The sequence below is a fragment of the Otolemur garnettii genome, unplaced genomic scaffold (genome assembly GCF_000181295.1).
Source record: "Otolemur garnettii isolate 467f Iridium unplaced genomic scaffold, OtoGar3 scaffold00099, whole genome shotgun sequence".
Taxonomy (NCBI): Eukaryota; Metazoa; Chordata; class Mammalia; order Primates; family Galagidae; genus Otolemur; species Otolemur garnettii.
In genome coordinates, this window is record NW_003852494.1 from 3,676,704 (window position 1) to 3,690,291 (window position 13,588).

At 51.6% G+C, this 13,588-nt stretch overlaps 1 protein-coding gene across 1 annotated transcript; it reads right to left on the minus strand.

Annotated features, from left to right (window-relative positions):
• Positions 1 to 2,921: 2,921 nt before the first annotated feature.
• CDK2AP1 (cyclin dependent kinase 2 associated protein 1) lies at positions 2,922 to 9,437 on the minus strand. Its single transcript, XM_012809047.2, has 3 exons — positions 9,182 to 9,437; positions 7,167 to 7,293; positions 2,922 to 3,739 (listed from the first exon to the last, which is right to left on the minus strand). The coding sequence occupies exons 1-3, from the start codon at positions 9,311 to 9,313 to the stop codon at positions 3,672 to 3,674; spliced, it is 327 nt and encodes a 108-aa protein (XP_012664501.1). The 5' UTR covers positions 9,314 to 9,437; the 3' UTR covers positions 2,922 to 3,671.
• Between the last annotated feature and the right edge of the window lie 4,151 nt (positions 9,438 to 13,588).

The window sequence follows — 13,588 nt, forward strand, 5'->3', positions numbered from 1 at the left end:
AAAAAAAAAAAAAGAAAAGAAAAAAGAAAAAAGAAAAATATTATGAGGTGAGAGGATCTGCCAGATCCAGGGTCAGCCTTATTTCTGAAATGAAGACCAGTTCTTCCAGCAGGCCAGATACTCCAAATAAACTTCTATCTCTGAAGGTGCCAGTTAAGGCTCTTCTGGCCATGGAGTGGCTTTGGAAACAAGCATTCTCTACTTCTTGTTGGAGTAACTAGGACCATTCTCCATCCCAAACTCCCTTAGAAGGTAAAGTCTTGGTGATACACAAGAAACCAGTAATAGTGGTAGGGTAAGTATGAAGCTATAGCCAAGAGGGATAGAGGCTTCAATTTTCTTCTCTGGAATCGTTGCCATTTCTATCTATGTGCACAAAGATGCAGAGATGCCAGTCCCTCAGAACCCATTCCTGCTGGCCCTTAGGCTTCTCACAGCCAGAACCTGTCTTGTGCCTACATCAGAGACAAATCTCTCATTTGTTTTAGTCTCCCTCTCACCAAGACAAATCTTCATTACAGGGGATTAGTGCCCAAGGTGGAAAATAAAATCCCTTGGGGAGGCCCTGACAGAGACCATCATGTGGATCCTCCACACATCCAGCACCAATTTTTCCCCAGCACCAGAGCAAATAATTCTTCCACTAAGAACCAGATGAAGTAGCCACTTTGAACTTAGGGGCCACTTCTTTTTTTTTTGGAGACAGAGTATCACTCTATTATGCTGGGTAGAGTGCTATAGTGTCACAGCTCACAGCAAACTCAAACTCTTGGGCTTAAGTAATTCTCTTGCCTCAGCCTCCCAACTAGCAGGGACTACAGGCGCCCACCACAACACCCGGCTATTTTTTGTTGTTGTTGTTGTTGGAGTTGTCATTGTTTTAGCAGGCCTGGGCTGGGTTCGAACCCACCAGCCTCTGTGTATGTGGCTGGTGCCCTACCGACTGAGCTATAAGTGCCGCCCTACCACTTTTTTTTTTCTTCTTTTGAGACAATCTCAAGCTCAGAGTCTCACTCTATCACCCTGGGTAGAGTGCCATGGTGTCACAGCTCACAGCAACCTCCAACTCCTAAGCTCAAGCGATTCTCCTGCCTCCACTTCCCAAGTAACTGGGACTACAGGCGCCTGCCACAACGCCCAGCTATTTTTTTTTGAGACAGGAGCCTCAAGCTGTCCCCCTAGGTAGAGTGCCATGGCATCTCAGCTCACAGCAACCTCCCACTCCTGGGCTCAAGCAAGTCTCCTGCCTCAGCCTCCCAAGTAGCTGGGACCACAGGCGCCCAACACAACGCCCGGCTATTTTTTGGTTGCAGCCGTCATTGTTGTTTGGCGGGCCCAGGCCAGATTTGAACCCACCACCTTGGGTGTACGTGGCTGGCGCCTTAGCCACTTGAGCCACAGGCGCCAAGCCCTATTTTTTTTTTTTTTAAGAGACAGTCTATCTCCCTCCCTCAGTAGAGTACCATAGCATCACAGCTCATAGCAACCTCCAGCTCTTGGGCTTAGGCAATTCTTTTGCCTCAGCCATCCGAGTAGCTGGGACTACAGGTGCCCACCACAGCGCCCAGCTCTTTTTTGTTGTTGCATTTTGGCCAGGACTAGGTTTGAACCCACCAGGATTGGTATATGGGGCCAGCGCCCTACTCACTGAGCCACAGGCGCCACTCCCTTATCACTTTGTTTTTGAGAGTCTCACTCTGTTGCCCTAGGTAGTGCCATGGTATCATAGCTCACAGCAACCTCAAACTCTTGGGCTCAAGCCATCCTCTTGCCTTAGCCTCCCAAGTAGTTTGTACTACAAGTGCCCACAACACCCAGCTAATTTTTCTTTTCTTTCTTTTTTTTTTTTTCAGTAGAGACAGAGTCTTACTCTTGCTCAGGCTGGTCTTGAACCCCTGAGCTCAAGTAATACACCCACCTTGGCCTCCCAAAGTGTTAGGATTATAGGAGTCAGCTACTGCACCCAGCCTGCTTCCATCATTTTTAAATTTTCTTTCCTAGCATGCACTTCAGATTTCTGCATAATGCCACTTCACTTTATCCCTGCCTGAGTTAGCAAATACATTCCTTCCTCAGCCAACTGTGCTAACAATGTCATCACATTAAATGTGTCTGCGCCAGGTAAGAATACACTCTTTGACAGGCACCTCCTACCTCTCATTGAAGAGTTTTTCTTTTTTATCTTTACAGGGTCTCATTCTATCACCCAGACTCACCAATCATAGCTCACTGCAGCCTCTGACTCCTGGGCTCCAGTGATCCTCCCACCTCAGCTATCCCAGTAAGCTGGCTGGGACTACCGTGCTTCCCCAAAAATATGAGTCTTATATATTTATTTTTTCTCAAGAAGACACACTAGGGCTTACTTTCAGGTGACGTCTTATTTTTATTAAGTATAATGCCACAATCTACATTTATTCAAATACAGTTAAGTCATCTTCTTCTGGAACCCGACAGGGGGAGCTGACCTTGTTGATGGGGCTGGCGCTAGTGATGCTTGAACTCCTTTCCCCTAGCCATTTGCACATGTGCAATAGGATGCCTGCGATTGCGGTTACCACATGCACACCTGCGCAAGTGCTAACGCCTTGGAAAAAGGAGCTACGGCAGATAAAAAGTATTCCAGTCTTCCTTACTGTTCCTCACCAAAATGCAGGGCGTGGCTATTCTGATACGCTGCATAGCCATACCCATCACTAGGTCTTATTATTGGGGTAGTGCTTATTTTGGGGGTAGGTCTTATTTTCGGGGAAACACGGTACAGGCACGTACCACCACACCTAGCTAATTTTTAAATTTAGTTGTAGAGATAAAACTGCTGTGTTGCCCAGGCTGATCTTGAACCTCTGTCTTTAACAATCTTCTCACCTCAGCCTCTTGAGTTGCTAGTAGAGGAGCTATTTTAAAATAACACCTAAGAATTCAAGGAACACACATTTTAACTCAAATTGTTAATGAAAATAAGCTTTATTACATCAAGTAATAAATACATACAAAGATGCAAACAGTTTTAGTCCTTTTCTTCCAGATGTTTTTATCAACTTACAGTAAATGCAGAACTGAAATCTACTTACAGTCTTAGTATGAAAATTTTCGGGGGTCCTTATTAGGTTTGGTAGGTTGCTCTTTCTTCTGTATTTATAACTTGTGCATTTTTAAAACTGACTTCAAAGCACTAATAGTCATGCAAATGCTTAAGCATAAAGGAAGTTACATTAAGCAGAATCTACACTGTATGGCAAACAGGGACCAGCTAAGGAGAGCGTGCTGTCAGTGTGCATTAAAACAATCCCTAGAGCTGCCATCAGTTTATGAAAAGGAACAAATAACAACGTGGGTAAACAGAAATGTATTCAAAAGAGAAGATTAAAAGAAGACCAGGGTGTCTTGGGGGCAAACTAGTTTGCTGTAAGATAACTTCACGTGCAACTTTTAAATCAATGCTTAAAAAAAAAAAATCCAAAGTGGTTCCTAACTACTTAAAATGTAAATCCTAATTAACCGCAAAATATTTTCGCAATCTTTGAGACTGCAGGTTCAGAGTTAAGTGAACCATGGGAGGAAAAAACAAACTATCATTTTGAAAACAAAAGTTTCATTTGAACAGGAGAGATGAACTGCAACTTTTCATCTTGTAAAAAGATGGAAAACCGTCAAAATCAAAAAAGCGGCTAGGATCTGGCATTCCGTTCCGTTTCAGCCAAGCACTCCCGAACCAATCCTCTAGCATGAATGATGCCTGAAAGAGAAACAGAGGCCAGGGTTTGTCCATGTCCCAAGACCAACTATGCCAGAAGAACCTGGTCAGGAACGGGAGGAGGATCCAACCCTTTACATCCTGGCCATAAGGCCTCAAGACTGGAAGAGAACTCAGGAGACCAGCATCCAAACAACTCTAAAGGAGACTATTAAATCCCATCCCACCTCTCAGCCCTGACCTCCTACCCCAAACTCTTCATGTCTCCCTAAAAATTTCTTCCTGCCTCAAGATGGCAACAGCAAGCTGTATTTTCATGACATTCTCTTAGATGATGGGAAAAAATGCTTTTGCACCCAAGTTCTTCAAGCTTGATTCACTGTAGAGACATTTCTCTAACTACACGATAGTCTAAATTCTAGATAGGGCTTGACCATTGTCAAGCAGACAAGAGAAATTTCTGGCCTGTACAAGTAAAGGTACAAGAGAACAAGACGTACAGGTATGCTCAATTCTTTGTCTACTACAAATGACATCCCTCACTCAGGATGAGGATACTTCTGCCACCTTCTGCCCTATTAATCTTTTTTTTTTTTTTTGAGACAGTCTCACTATGTCACCACCACCACCACCCACCCCCGATAGAATGCCATGGCGTCACAACTCACAGCAACCTCAGACTCTTGGGCTTAAGCATTCTCTTGCCTCAGCCTCCCAAGTAGCTGGGGTAACTATAGGTGCCCACAACAACACCTGACTATTTTGTTGTTGTTGTTGTTGTTGTTAATGAGTAGGCCTGGGCTAGGTTTGAACCCGCCAGCACCCTAATTACTGAGCTATGGGTGCTGAGCCTACCCTATCAATCTTTTATCTCTATGGTTTATTACTTACCTTTTGACCTTTCTATTTTTGCTTCTACTGAGCACCATGAAATATCTCTTTTTATTTACTTTTTTAAAATAAGGTCTATGTTGCCCAGGCTGGTCTCAAACTCCTGGGATCCTCCTGCCTTGGCCTCCCAAAGTGCTGGGATTACAAGTATGAGCCACCATGCCCAGCCTCATCTCATTTTAATAAATAAATTCATTTCCTTCCAGCACATGATCCACAGAGGCCACTGTGAATGACATCCCCCATCACCAGCAGCTAAAACTTAGGTGTCACAAATCTTATCTTAGAGCCTCAGAAAACTTTTTCTGTCAGGGCCAGCCAGCAAATTAGGCCACATAGTCTCTGTTACAACTACTCAAGTGTAAACTATGGGTATGGCCATGTTCCAATAAATCTTTTTTAATGACTATGAAGTTTAAACTTCACATCATTTTCACATGTCCCAAATTCATTCACCATTAAAAACTGTAAAAACTGGGTGTGCATGTGGCTCAGTAGGTGGGGCGCCAGCCCCATATAACCAAGGGTGGCAGGTTCGAACCCAGCCTTGGCCAAACTGCAACAAAAAATAGCTGGACATTGTGGCAGGCACCTGTAGTCCCAGCTACTCGGGAGGCTGAGGCAAGAGAATCGCCTAAGCCCAGGAGTTGGAGGTTGCTGTGAGCTGTGTGATGCCATAGCACTCTACCTAGGGCAATAGAGTGAGACTCTATCTCTACAAAAGAAAAAAAACAAACTAAAAACCGTTCTTGGTTCATAGGCTATAGTTTGTCAATCTACCAATAGTACTCCTGAGCCATATCCCCTCTGTGACCCATCTCAGCCTGCTGTAACCTGTTTGTTAGGTTGGGCTTGGCTGGCCAGAGGGTACCCCTAAATTTTCCTTGTCATTAAGGAACCAGTAGCTTGTATCCACTTGTCAACTTGAACCACTGGCTCCAGTATTTGCCCAGCAATTCCCACTTGACCGAGCAGTACTCTAGTTCCCTGAACTATATCACTTCCTTGACTCCCAAGCAGTGGCCCCAGGAGCAGACCGATGCCTGACTCCAGGCTACCTCAAGGCCGGCCTCCACACCCCTTTCCCCAAGTTCTCTTTAGCCACACCTCTCACTTGGCCAGTCCCTCTTCCTCCCAACCTGTCCCAGCTTGTTCCCAGTCTAGCTTTGTGATTCACAAAGTTTTCATGAACACCAGTCAAGATAGTCCCTGCCCGCGGTAGCAGGCTGTCCTCTGATGGCCCATGTACCCTTGGGGATTCATGCCCTCCTTTATGCAGCCCCCTTTTATGTCATGCACTGATAACCAAAGAATATTCCTCTTCCCTTTTTCTTTTTTTGGAGACACAGTCTCACTTTGTTGCCCTGAGTAGAATGCCATGGTGTCATAGCTCATAAGCAACCTCAAACTCTTGGGCTGAAGCAATCTTCTTGCCACAGCCTCCAAGTAGCTGGTTCTACAGGCACCCACCACAATGCTTGGCTATTTTTAGAGACAGGGTCTTGCTCTTGCTCAGGCTGGTCTCAAACTCCTGAGTGTAGGCAACAATCCACCACAGCCTCCCAAAATGCTTGGATTACAGACATGAGCCACCACACCTTGCCTTCAAAGTTGCTTTTTTAGCCCCCAAATCTTTCCTAATCTTAAATGAGCTCATGAGCGACAGTTCTGCTGAACTGCCACTTTCTAAAACAGAAATCCTGGTTCAGCGCCTGTGGCTCAGGTGGCTAAGGCACCAGCCACATACACCTAAAGTGGCAGGTTCAAATCCAGCCCAGGCCCGCCAAACAACAATGACGGCTGCAACCAAAAAATAGCCAGGCGTTGTGGCAGGCACCTGTGGTCCCAGCTACTTGGGAGGCTGAGGCCGGAGACTCAATTGAGCCCAGGAGTTGGAAGTTGCTATGAGCTGTGACACCACGGCACTCTACCCAGGGGACAGCTTGAGGCTCTATCTCAAAAAATAAAATAAAATAAAACAGAAATCCTCTCTTCTCCTCTCCCTTTTATCTCCATGAGGCAGCAACCTATTTAACATCCTTGCAAATTGTGTTCTGTGATCTCCACCTGCTCTCCCTTTTCAGAGTGCTCTCCCTCTCCCTCCCCAGGCGCTACTATAGACCACATGCACTTCCTTGGGACCCTGCTCAAAAGATGGGACAGTGGAGGGCAGTGCAAAAACTAATGACCCTTACACCCCAGGAAATGATCACCCTCTGAGGTCATAGCTGCTGAAAAGGATAAAGCTGCTGTATCTCCCTGCTGCAGCCAGCAGGAATGCAGCAGGAAAGGGTCAGAGCCACAGAGCCTGGCAGGTCCCAGAGAGAACCGGCAGATCTCCCTGGCTGCATTCAAGGGTGAACCAGGCTCACTGGCCAGGGCTGCCTTTCCTAGAAAGCTCATCTAAAAACAACCAACCCCCAAGGCCCTTCCTGGGGCCTAAACATCAGGCAGTGATTCTGTAACAGAGGGGCCAACACACGGGGGATGTCTCCCTAGCCCACACTTCAACATTTGCCCCAGAAAATTTTTCAAAGCTGCAGGGTCACCTGGTGAGTGAGTATAGCCCGCAGCTTACCACGCTTCAGCCGTTCCATTGCACTCTTGCTCCCTGCATAGGTGGGTCTGATCTCTTTCCCCAGCTCTTCAATGATGGCCAGCAGCTCTGCATACTTGCTTTGAGGCACCTGGCTATTCCCAGTTCCCTAGAATGAGAAAGAAATTCAGATGAACTGAACCCCAACCTGAGCCCTGGGGAAGTCACTGGAGGGCAGAGTTACTGCCTCAGACGGAAAGAGGCACGTCCCACTCTGGGGGACAACTGTAGGTCAGGGAGGCTGCTCCTCACTCTCCTGTCCTCGAACACACAAGGAAACCACCCAGCAGCCTCCAGAAAGCTCCTTTATCATCTCAAAAAAGACAGAAGAACTGGCTTATCTCAAGGATTAAAAAAAAAAAAAAGGAATTTAGAGAATTCTCTGGGACCAGATGGATAAGAAGCCATATGTGGGGCGAGGGGATCTCGAGATGGAGGCCACACTTGGGGCCAGAAGGACAGAGCCTGGGGTATGTCCCATTCACTCATCCTCCCACCAGCAGGGCCCACCCCACAGAAAACCTCTTCTTCCAACCACTACCCAATGCCCCCAGATCAGTGGGGCAGAGGAGGCTACCCGCTCAGGCCTCTGCTCCCACAGCTGCGCCAGCTCAGCCAGCTCCCTGGGCAGGGCCCTCGCCTGCTCCTCCCTCTTTCTCTGCCGCCTCTGTCCCCAGGCCTGGCACTCCAGCCTCCTGTCCTGGTCCTGCTCCTGTTGCTGGGACCCCTCACGCCAGTGCCTCCAGGCCTCGGAGTCCTCCCTCCTGTCCTGGCGTCGCCGCCGCATGGCCATGGTGTTGCGCTGCCGCTCCAGGCTGCGCTTTAGTCCGTCTTCCCGCCGCCGCCGCTTCTTCAGGCGGTCCCGTTCCCGGGTCCGAGCCTGTTTCTCCTCCTGGGACAGGACGGCCTGGCGGGCCATGGATGGACAGGGAAATGGGCACTGTGGCTGGGCACCCACTGTGCTGAGAAGCAGCTTCCATGGCGACCTTGGAACACTCACGCTGGGCCTGGCCCAGGGAGAACCTTCCAGCTGACGAGGACCCCTGGCTCACAGCTCTGGGGCCCAGCCAGGGGCAGCATGTCTGTGTCAGATGTGGCCTGCGGCTGAAATGATGGCTTGCCCCGTTCCTGCTGTTTACCAGCCACTGAGGGACAGATGAGGAGACTGAGCCATGGGCAGGGGGCAGGGGGGCTACCATGTGAGGGTCACAGTCTGGAAAGTGGTAGAAGCAGGTTCACAGCCTTACTCAGGGGCCATACTCTCACAACTCACCACCAACAGTGCAAGGAGGCTCAGCTTGACTCCTTTAAGACATGGGCCCATCTTCCTCTTCCATGAGCCCACGTCCCATGAAAAGCAAGCAGGACAGCCCCTCTCCTCTATCCCAGGTTAGAGATCTAAGGTCAAGGTCTGGCCTCACTTGCCCAGAAAAGAGAACTGAGGGCGCCTAGTGGAGGGACAGGTGAGGCAGTGACTGCAGCAGCACTGCAACCCTTGGAGTCCCTGAGAAACACAATCCTGCCGTTCCTACACTCATGTCTCCTGTCTTGCCCAGGCACCAAGCCCAGGTCCTGGGCCAAGGAAACATAGGTGACTACCCCACAGTCTCTTTCTTTTTTTTTTTTTTTGAGACAGAGTCTCATTATGTCGCCTTCCGTGGACCACTGTGGCATCACAGCTCATAGCAACCTCAAACTCTTGGGCTCCAGTGATTCTCTTGCCTCAGACTCCCAAATAGCTGGGACTACAGGTGCCCAGCACAATGCTTGGCTATTTTTTGGTTGTAAATGTCACTGTTGTTTGGCAGGCCCGGGCTGGATTCAAACCTGCCAGCTCCAGTGAATGGGGCCGGCACCCTAATTACTGAGCTAAATACATGGAGCCCAGTCTTTCTGCTCTTCTATGTTCCACTAATTCTCCTCCCAGATGACAAGAGCACAGTCCCCTCAGTGCCCAGGCCCCCAGCCCTCACTGTGCTGCCATCCTGTTGCCATACCTGGGTGTAGCCTAGAGATGGTGGCCCGTAGTCACTCAGCAACTGTCGGTACTGTGAGGAGGTTGCCATGCTGGTAGAAGGCGAGTGGACGCTCCCAGCTATAGGATAGGAGAAAAAGATCAGGAGTGTCATGGACTGGGCTGGCTGTGCCCAAGGTGAGGATACTGAGTCCTACAACAGTGCCCTGCCCAAGACCCATGCCACCAACTGTGGTCTTCTGGCCCCACAGGACAGACTTGACCTCCAGTTTAAATGGCCAAGGCCCTAATGCCATATACCCTACCTCTGTAGCAGATACAGGAAATGCAGTCACTCAACTGTCCCAGTCATCAGAACCTTCCAAGCAGGAGGGACTGCACAAAAAATGAAAGTCACTGCTGCTTTTGGCCTAATTCCTGCCTATCCTTTTTCCATGTTCTGCTTCCCACCCCAGAGGTTGATAACCTAGAGCCCCAAGAGTCCACCCACTCCAAAGCAGAGATTCCAAACCTGCAGAAGTCTTTTTGCTCCAAGTGCCCAAAATGCTGCCAGGCTCCATAGTAAAGAAGACAGGAAGGCCTGGGAGACTAGGGATAGGTGCACCATACACAAAGTCAGCAACGTGGAGAGCACCTCAGCCTCTCTGCATGCCTTCAAACAAGCCCCTCAACCTGTCACCCCCTCCACAAAGGGGACACTCTACACTCCCAGGGCTCTGCATCCCAAGAGGGTTAAAGCCCCACATATGGGAGGCAACATTCAGGGACAGTGTCCAGGACCAGCAGTCTGAGACCAAGTAGGGCCCAGCTCAGAACACAGTCTCCTGGGCTGTGGGAGCCGGTAGGTCAGGAGCCAGTGCTGGGAGCATGAGGACCCACAATGGCATCCCAATAGCCATTAGCCAGTAAAGGATGCCCTACAGAATTACAAACAGCCGTAACCATGGAGAATCTACCTAGTCCTCCTCAGCAGCTGCCCGCCTGCCGCCCCCAGAGCCACACAGTCTCTCACGCACACAACAGATTCCGCAGACTTGGCCCCGGGGATGGACAGCTGGTGCCAGGCTGGCCAAACCAACCAGCTGCTCGTTTGGTGTGGGTGAGAGGAGGGGTGGGAGGGGGCAGGAAGGGGCAGGAAGTTCAAGAGCTCAGGCTGATGGAACTGGGAGGGGCCAAGCCCCTAGCTAGCTGTACAGCACAGAAGAGGCCAATACAGGGGACTGGCCACTCCAATACTGATCCTCTGCCTAGGTGCTAGGGACAGCACCCAAAATATCTCCCTGGATCTCCCACTAGGGCCCTGGTGTATGCTGAAGCCTGTGTTGCCCACTAAGAAAATGGACTTGGGGCTCGGCGCCTGTGGCTCAAGTGGCTAAGGTGGCAGTCACATACACCTAAGGTGGCAGGTTCAAATCCAGCCCGGGCTCGCCAAACAATGATGGCTACAACCAAAAAAATAGCCAGGCATTGTGGCAGGCGCCTGTGGTCCCAGCTACTTAGGAGGCGGAGGCAGGAGACTCGCTTGAGCCCAGGAGTTGGAGGTTGCTATGAGCTGTGATGCCAAAGCACTCTACTCAGGGGGATAGCTTGAGGCTCTGTCTCAAAAAAAAAAAAAAAAGAAAGAAAGAAAATGGACTTGGATCCTGAACTGGGGAGAGCACTCAGCCACTCTGGGCCTCAGTTTCCATACTTCTTAAATGGGGATGATGAGACACCTGCACCACAAGGACATGCTGCTCAGGACAGGAACATGCTACAAGCACACCCTCCATCTACAGCCACTATAGCTATGCAGTGAGGGATGGGGAACGGGGGGTGTGTGTGCCCCAGTTCTTTCACATCTTCCCATGAGGCAGTGGTGTGGCCTGGGTGACTGAGGATTTGCAGGCCCAGACCTGGGTTCTAGTCCTGATGGCTATCAGCAGTGACTGCTCTCTGGGCTTGGGAAGACAAAGCCCTTCAGGACATTTAGAAGATTCCAGCTCCCTGGCAGGGACTGTACTGCTCTCTGCCCACTCCCCATGCATTTACTATCCATCTCCCTCCCTCTCCCCTTCTCTAGCTTTCTTCTTGGACTATAAGTTGGTCTAAGCCATGTGACCTGTGACAAGGCCCTTTCCTCTCAGGCCTCAGTTTCTTCCAGGCAGTACTTCCCATCAGAAGTCCTAAGACTCTGCAGGGGTCCTCAAACTTATTAAACAGGGGGCCAATTCACTGTCCCTCAGACTGCGGGCAGGGGAAGGGCCGGGGAAGAGTCGGCTGCTAAGCAAGACAGGCAGTGGCGGCAAAAACACCCGGCAGGCCAGATAAATGGCCTAGGCAGGCTGCATGTGGCCCACGGGCCATAGTTTGAGGACGCCTGCTCTAGAGCCTACTGTTTGATGATCCTGGGGTTAGGTTTGGAGGGGGGGCTGAGAGACAGCATGGGAAATCAATCCATTTTGACTGAGGGACAGTTGAACAATAGCTCAGAGTTCAACTTTCCCATCACCCAATAAAGTGGCAGATGACCCTGACTCTGGGCCAAGGCTGGTCCCTTATTCAGTGTTTGGGGTTTCTGGCCAGAGGGAGAGTTGGCAGAAGAGCCCTGAGTTCCACTGATGGCTACTCCTTGCTGCAGACACAGGGACGGGGACACTGAGACCACGTCAGCACAGCCGTCTGGGAGCATCTCAGACAATGAGCACAGTGTGCAGGGAGCCGGAGGGGGTTGGCAGAGGCCAGGAAGCTCCTGGGGCCAGGCACAGCTCCCCGCCCCCACACCAGACAAAGAGTGCCTGGGCCTGGGGAGCTGGCGGCCTTCCCGCCACTTGGGGCGCCTGGGGGGGCTCTCGGGCAGGAGAGGCGGGGGCTTTGTCTAACTCCGCCACTGCCACCACCGGCCAGGCCGCGGGTTGGCTTGGCAACCCGTGAGCAGGAGGCAGGGCTGGAGGGCGTGAGGGATGATGACAAGGAAGCTGGAGGAGCGGCAGGCAGCAGCGGAGAGTCCATCTTGGATGCAAATGGCAGGAAGAGAGCCTGGCTTTTGCACAGGGGCCCATGGGGGTGGGCGGCCCCCTACCAAGATACCAGGCCTCTGGGAACCCCAGCACTCCTGGAATTTCCCCCAAGAGAAAGATGACCTGGGTACAGGTGCTAGCCTGCCCAGAACAGGGTTTAAGGAGACACAAGGGGTATCTTGTCCCTGTGACCCCAATCCCCAAGGTCTCAGTCTCAGGCCTGTGCCCCCATGACTCCACAGCAGGCCTGAGATCTGGCCTTGTCCAGACAGGCAGCATACCCTCCCAGCACTCAGCCGCAGGAAGGATGCCTGGAAAAAGCCCACCTAGTAACAAAGATCGTCTTTGTAAGGTCTGCAGACCCCATAGGAGGTGAGAATGTCTGAGGCTAGAACAGTGGCTGTTTGCTCCTTGGAGCTGAGCCCATGATTGAGCAATTCAACTCTCCCTCTGCACCTGAATCTTGCAACCCCTATACCTCCATGCCCAAAGATTTTTTTACAATCTCACTTTTCCATGTCCCTCTTCAGATTTTTGTAATTAAGGAGTCAATGTTTGGAAACAAGGCCAAAACTTGAGCCTGATAGCCAGCGTGGCATTTGTGATCAGTAGGGCCAATGCCCTCCCCCTCAGGCCTTTGCCCCCTAGACACCCGCCCCACTGAGCCTTTTGGGAAGTCTGTTCCCGACCAAGCGTCCAAAGAAGAGGGGCCCTGGTGAGGGCACAAAGACGGTCACCTCAAAAAATCCCACAATCTTATGCCCAGTAGCTCCCTTGGTCCCCGGGGCAAGTCTCTGGGCACAGCCTGAAGCTGCCTTACAACTTCTGCAGGAGTTTCTTGGGATCGACCAGCCCCAATCCAGCAAGGGAGAAGCCCCTCCTGGCTTCTGCAGCGGGGGCCTTAGAGGCCCAGACTTGGGGCTCCCACATGAGGGGCCTGAGGGAACTGCTGCCCCCACCCACCGCCCATGGTCCCAGAAGCTCCTGGTCTCCAACTTCTTTCACTCCGCGCCCAGCCTGAGGGGATTCCTCGCGTGCTCGCGTGGGGCAGCCCCTGCTTCCGTGCATCAGGCCCAGGCTCCCTGGCCCACTAAGTCCCCTGCCCACGGGCGACCGCGACCCCTTCCCCGTCCCAGTCCTAATCCCCGCGGCCCCGCGCCCTCAGGGCCCGCTGCAGCCTGGCATCCCGCCGCCCCCCGCCCTACCCGCGTGCATCCAGCCCGGCTGGCCCCCAGTTCCCCAGGGCAGCCCGGACCCTGCGCCCCGCTCCCGGCACCCGGTGCGGCCCGGGCCGCTCCCGACTCCCGCCGGCAGGGGCCCTCGCCGAGCCGCCCAAAAGCCGGAGGAAAAAGGAGCCGAGAAAAAGCCTCCCCCGCCCTCGCCTTCGCTCGCCGCGCTCCCCGCGATCCGCGGCCGCCGGCGTGGGGGGG

Bases quoted from the DNA above. Each gene is read 5' to 3' on its own strand.
- CDK2AP1 (XM_012809047.2), bottom strand. From the start codon at position 9,313: ATGACACTCCTGATCTTTTTCTCCTATCCTATAGCTGGGAGCGTCCAC. The intron at 7,294-9,181 runs GTATGGCAACAG...TTCTCATTCTAG, and splicing joins CATCTCTAGGCTACACCCAG to GGAACTGGGAATAGCCAGGT. The intron at 3,740-7,166 runs GTAAGCTGCGGG...TTTCTCTTTCAG, and splicing joins AATGGAACGGCTGAAGCGTG to GCATCATTCATGCTAGAGGA.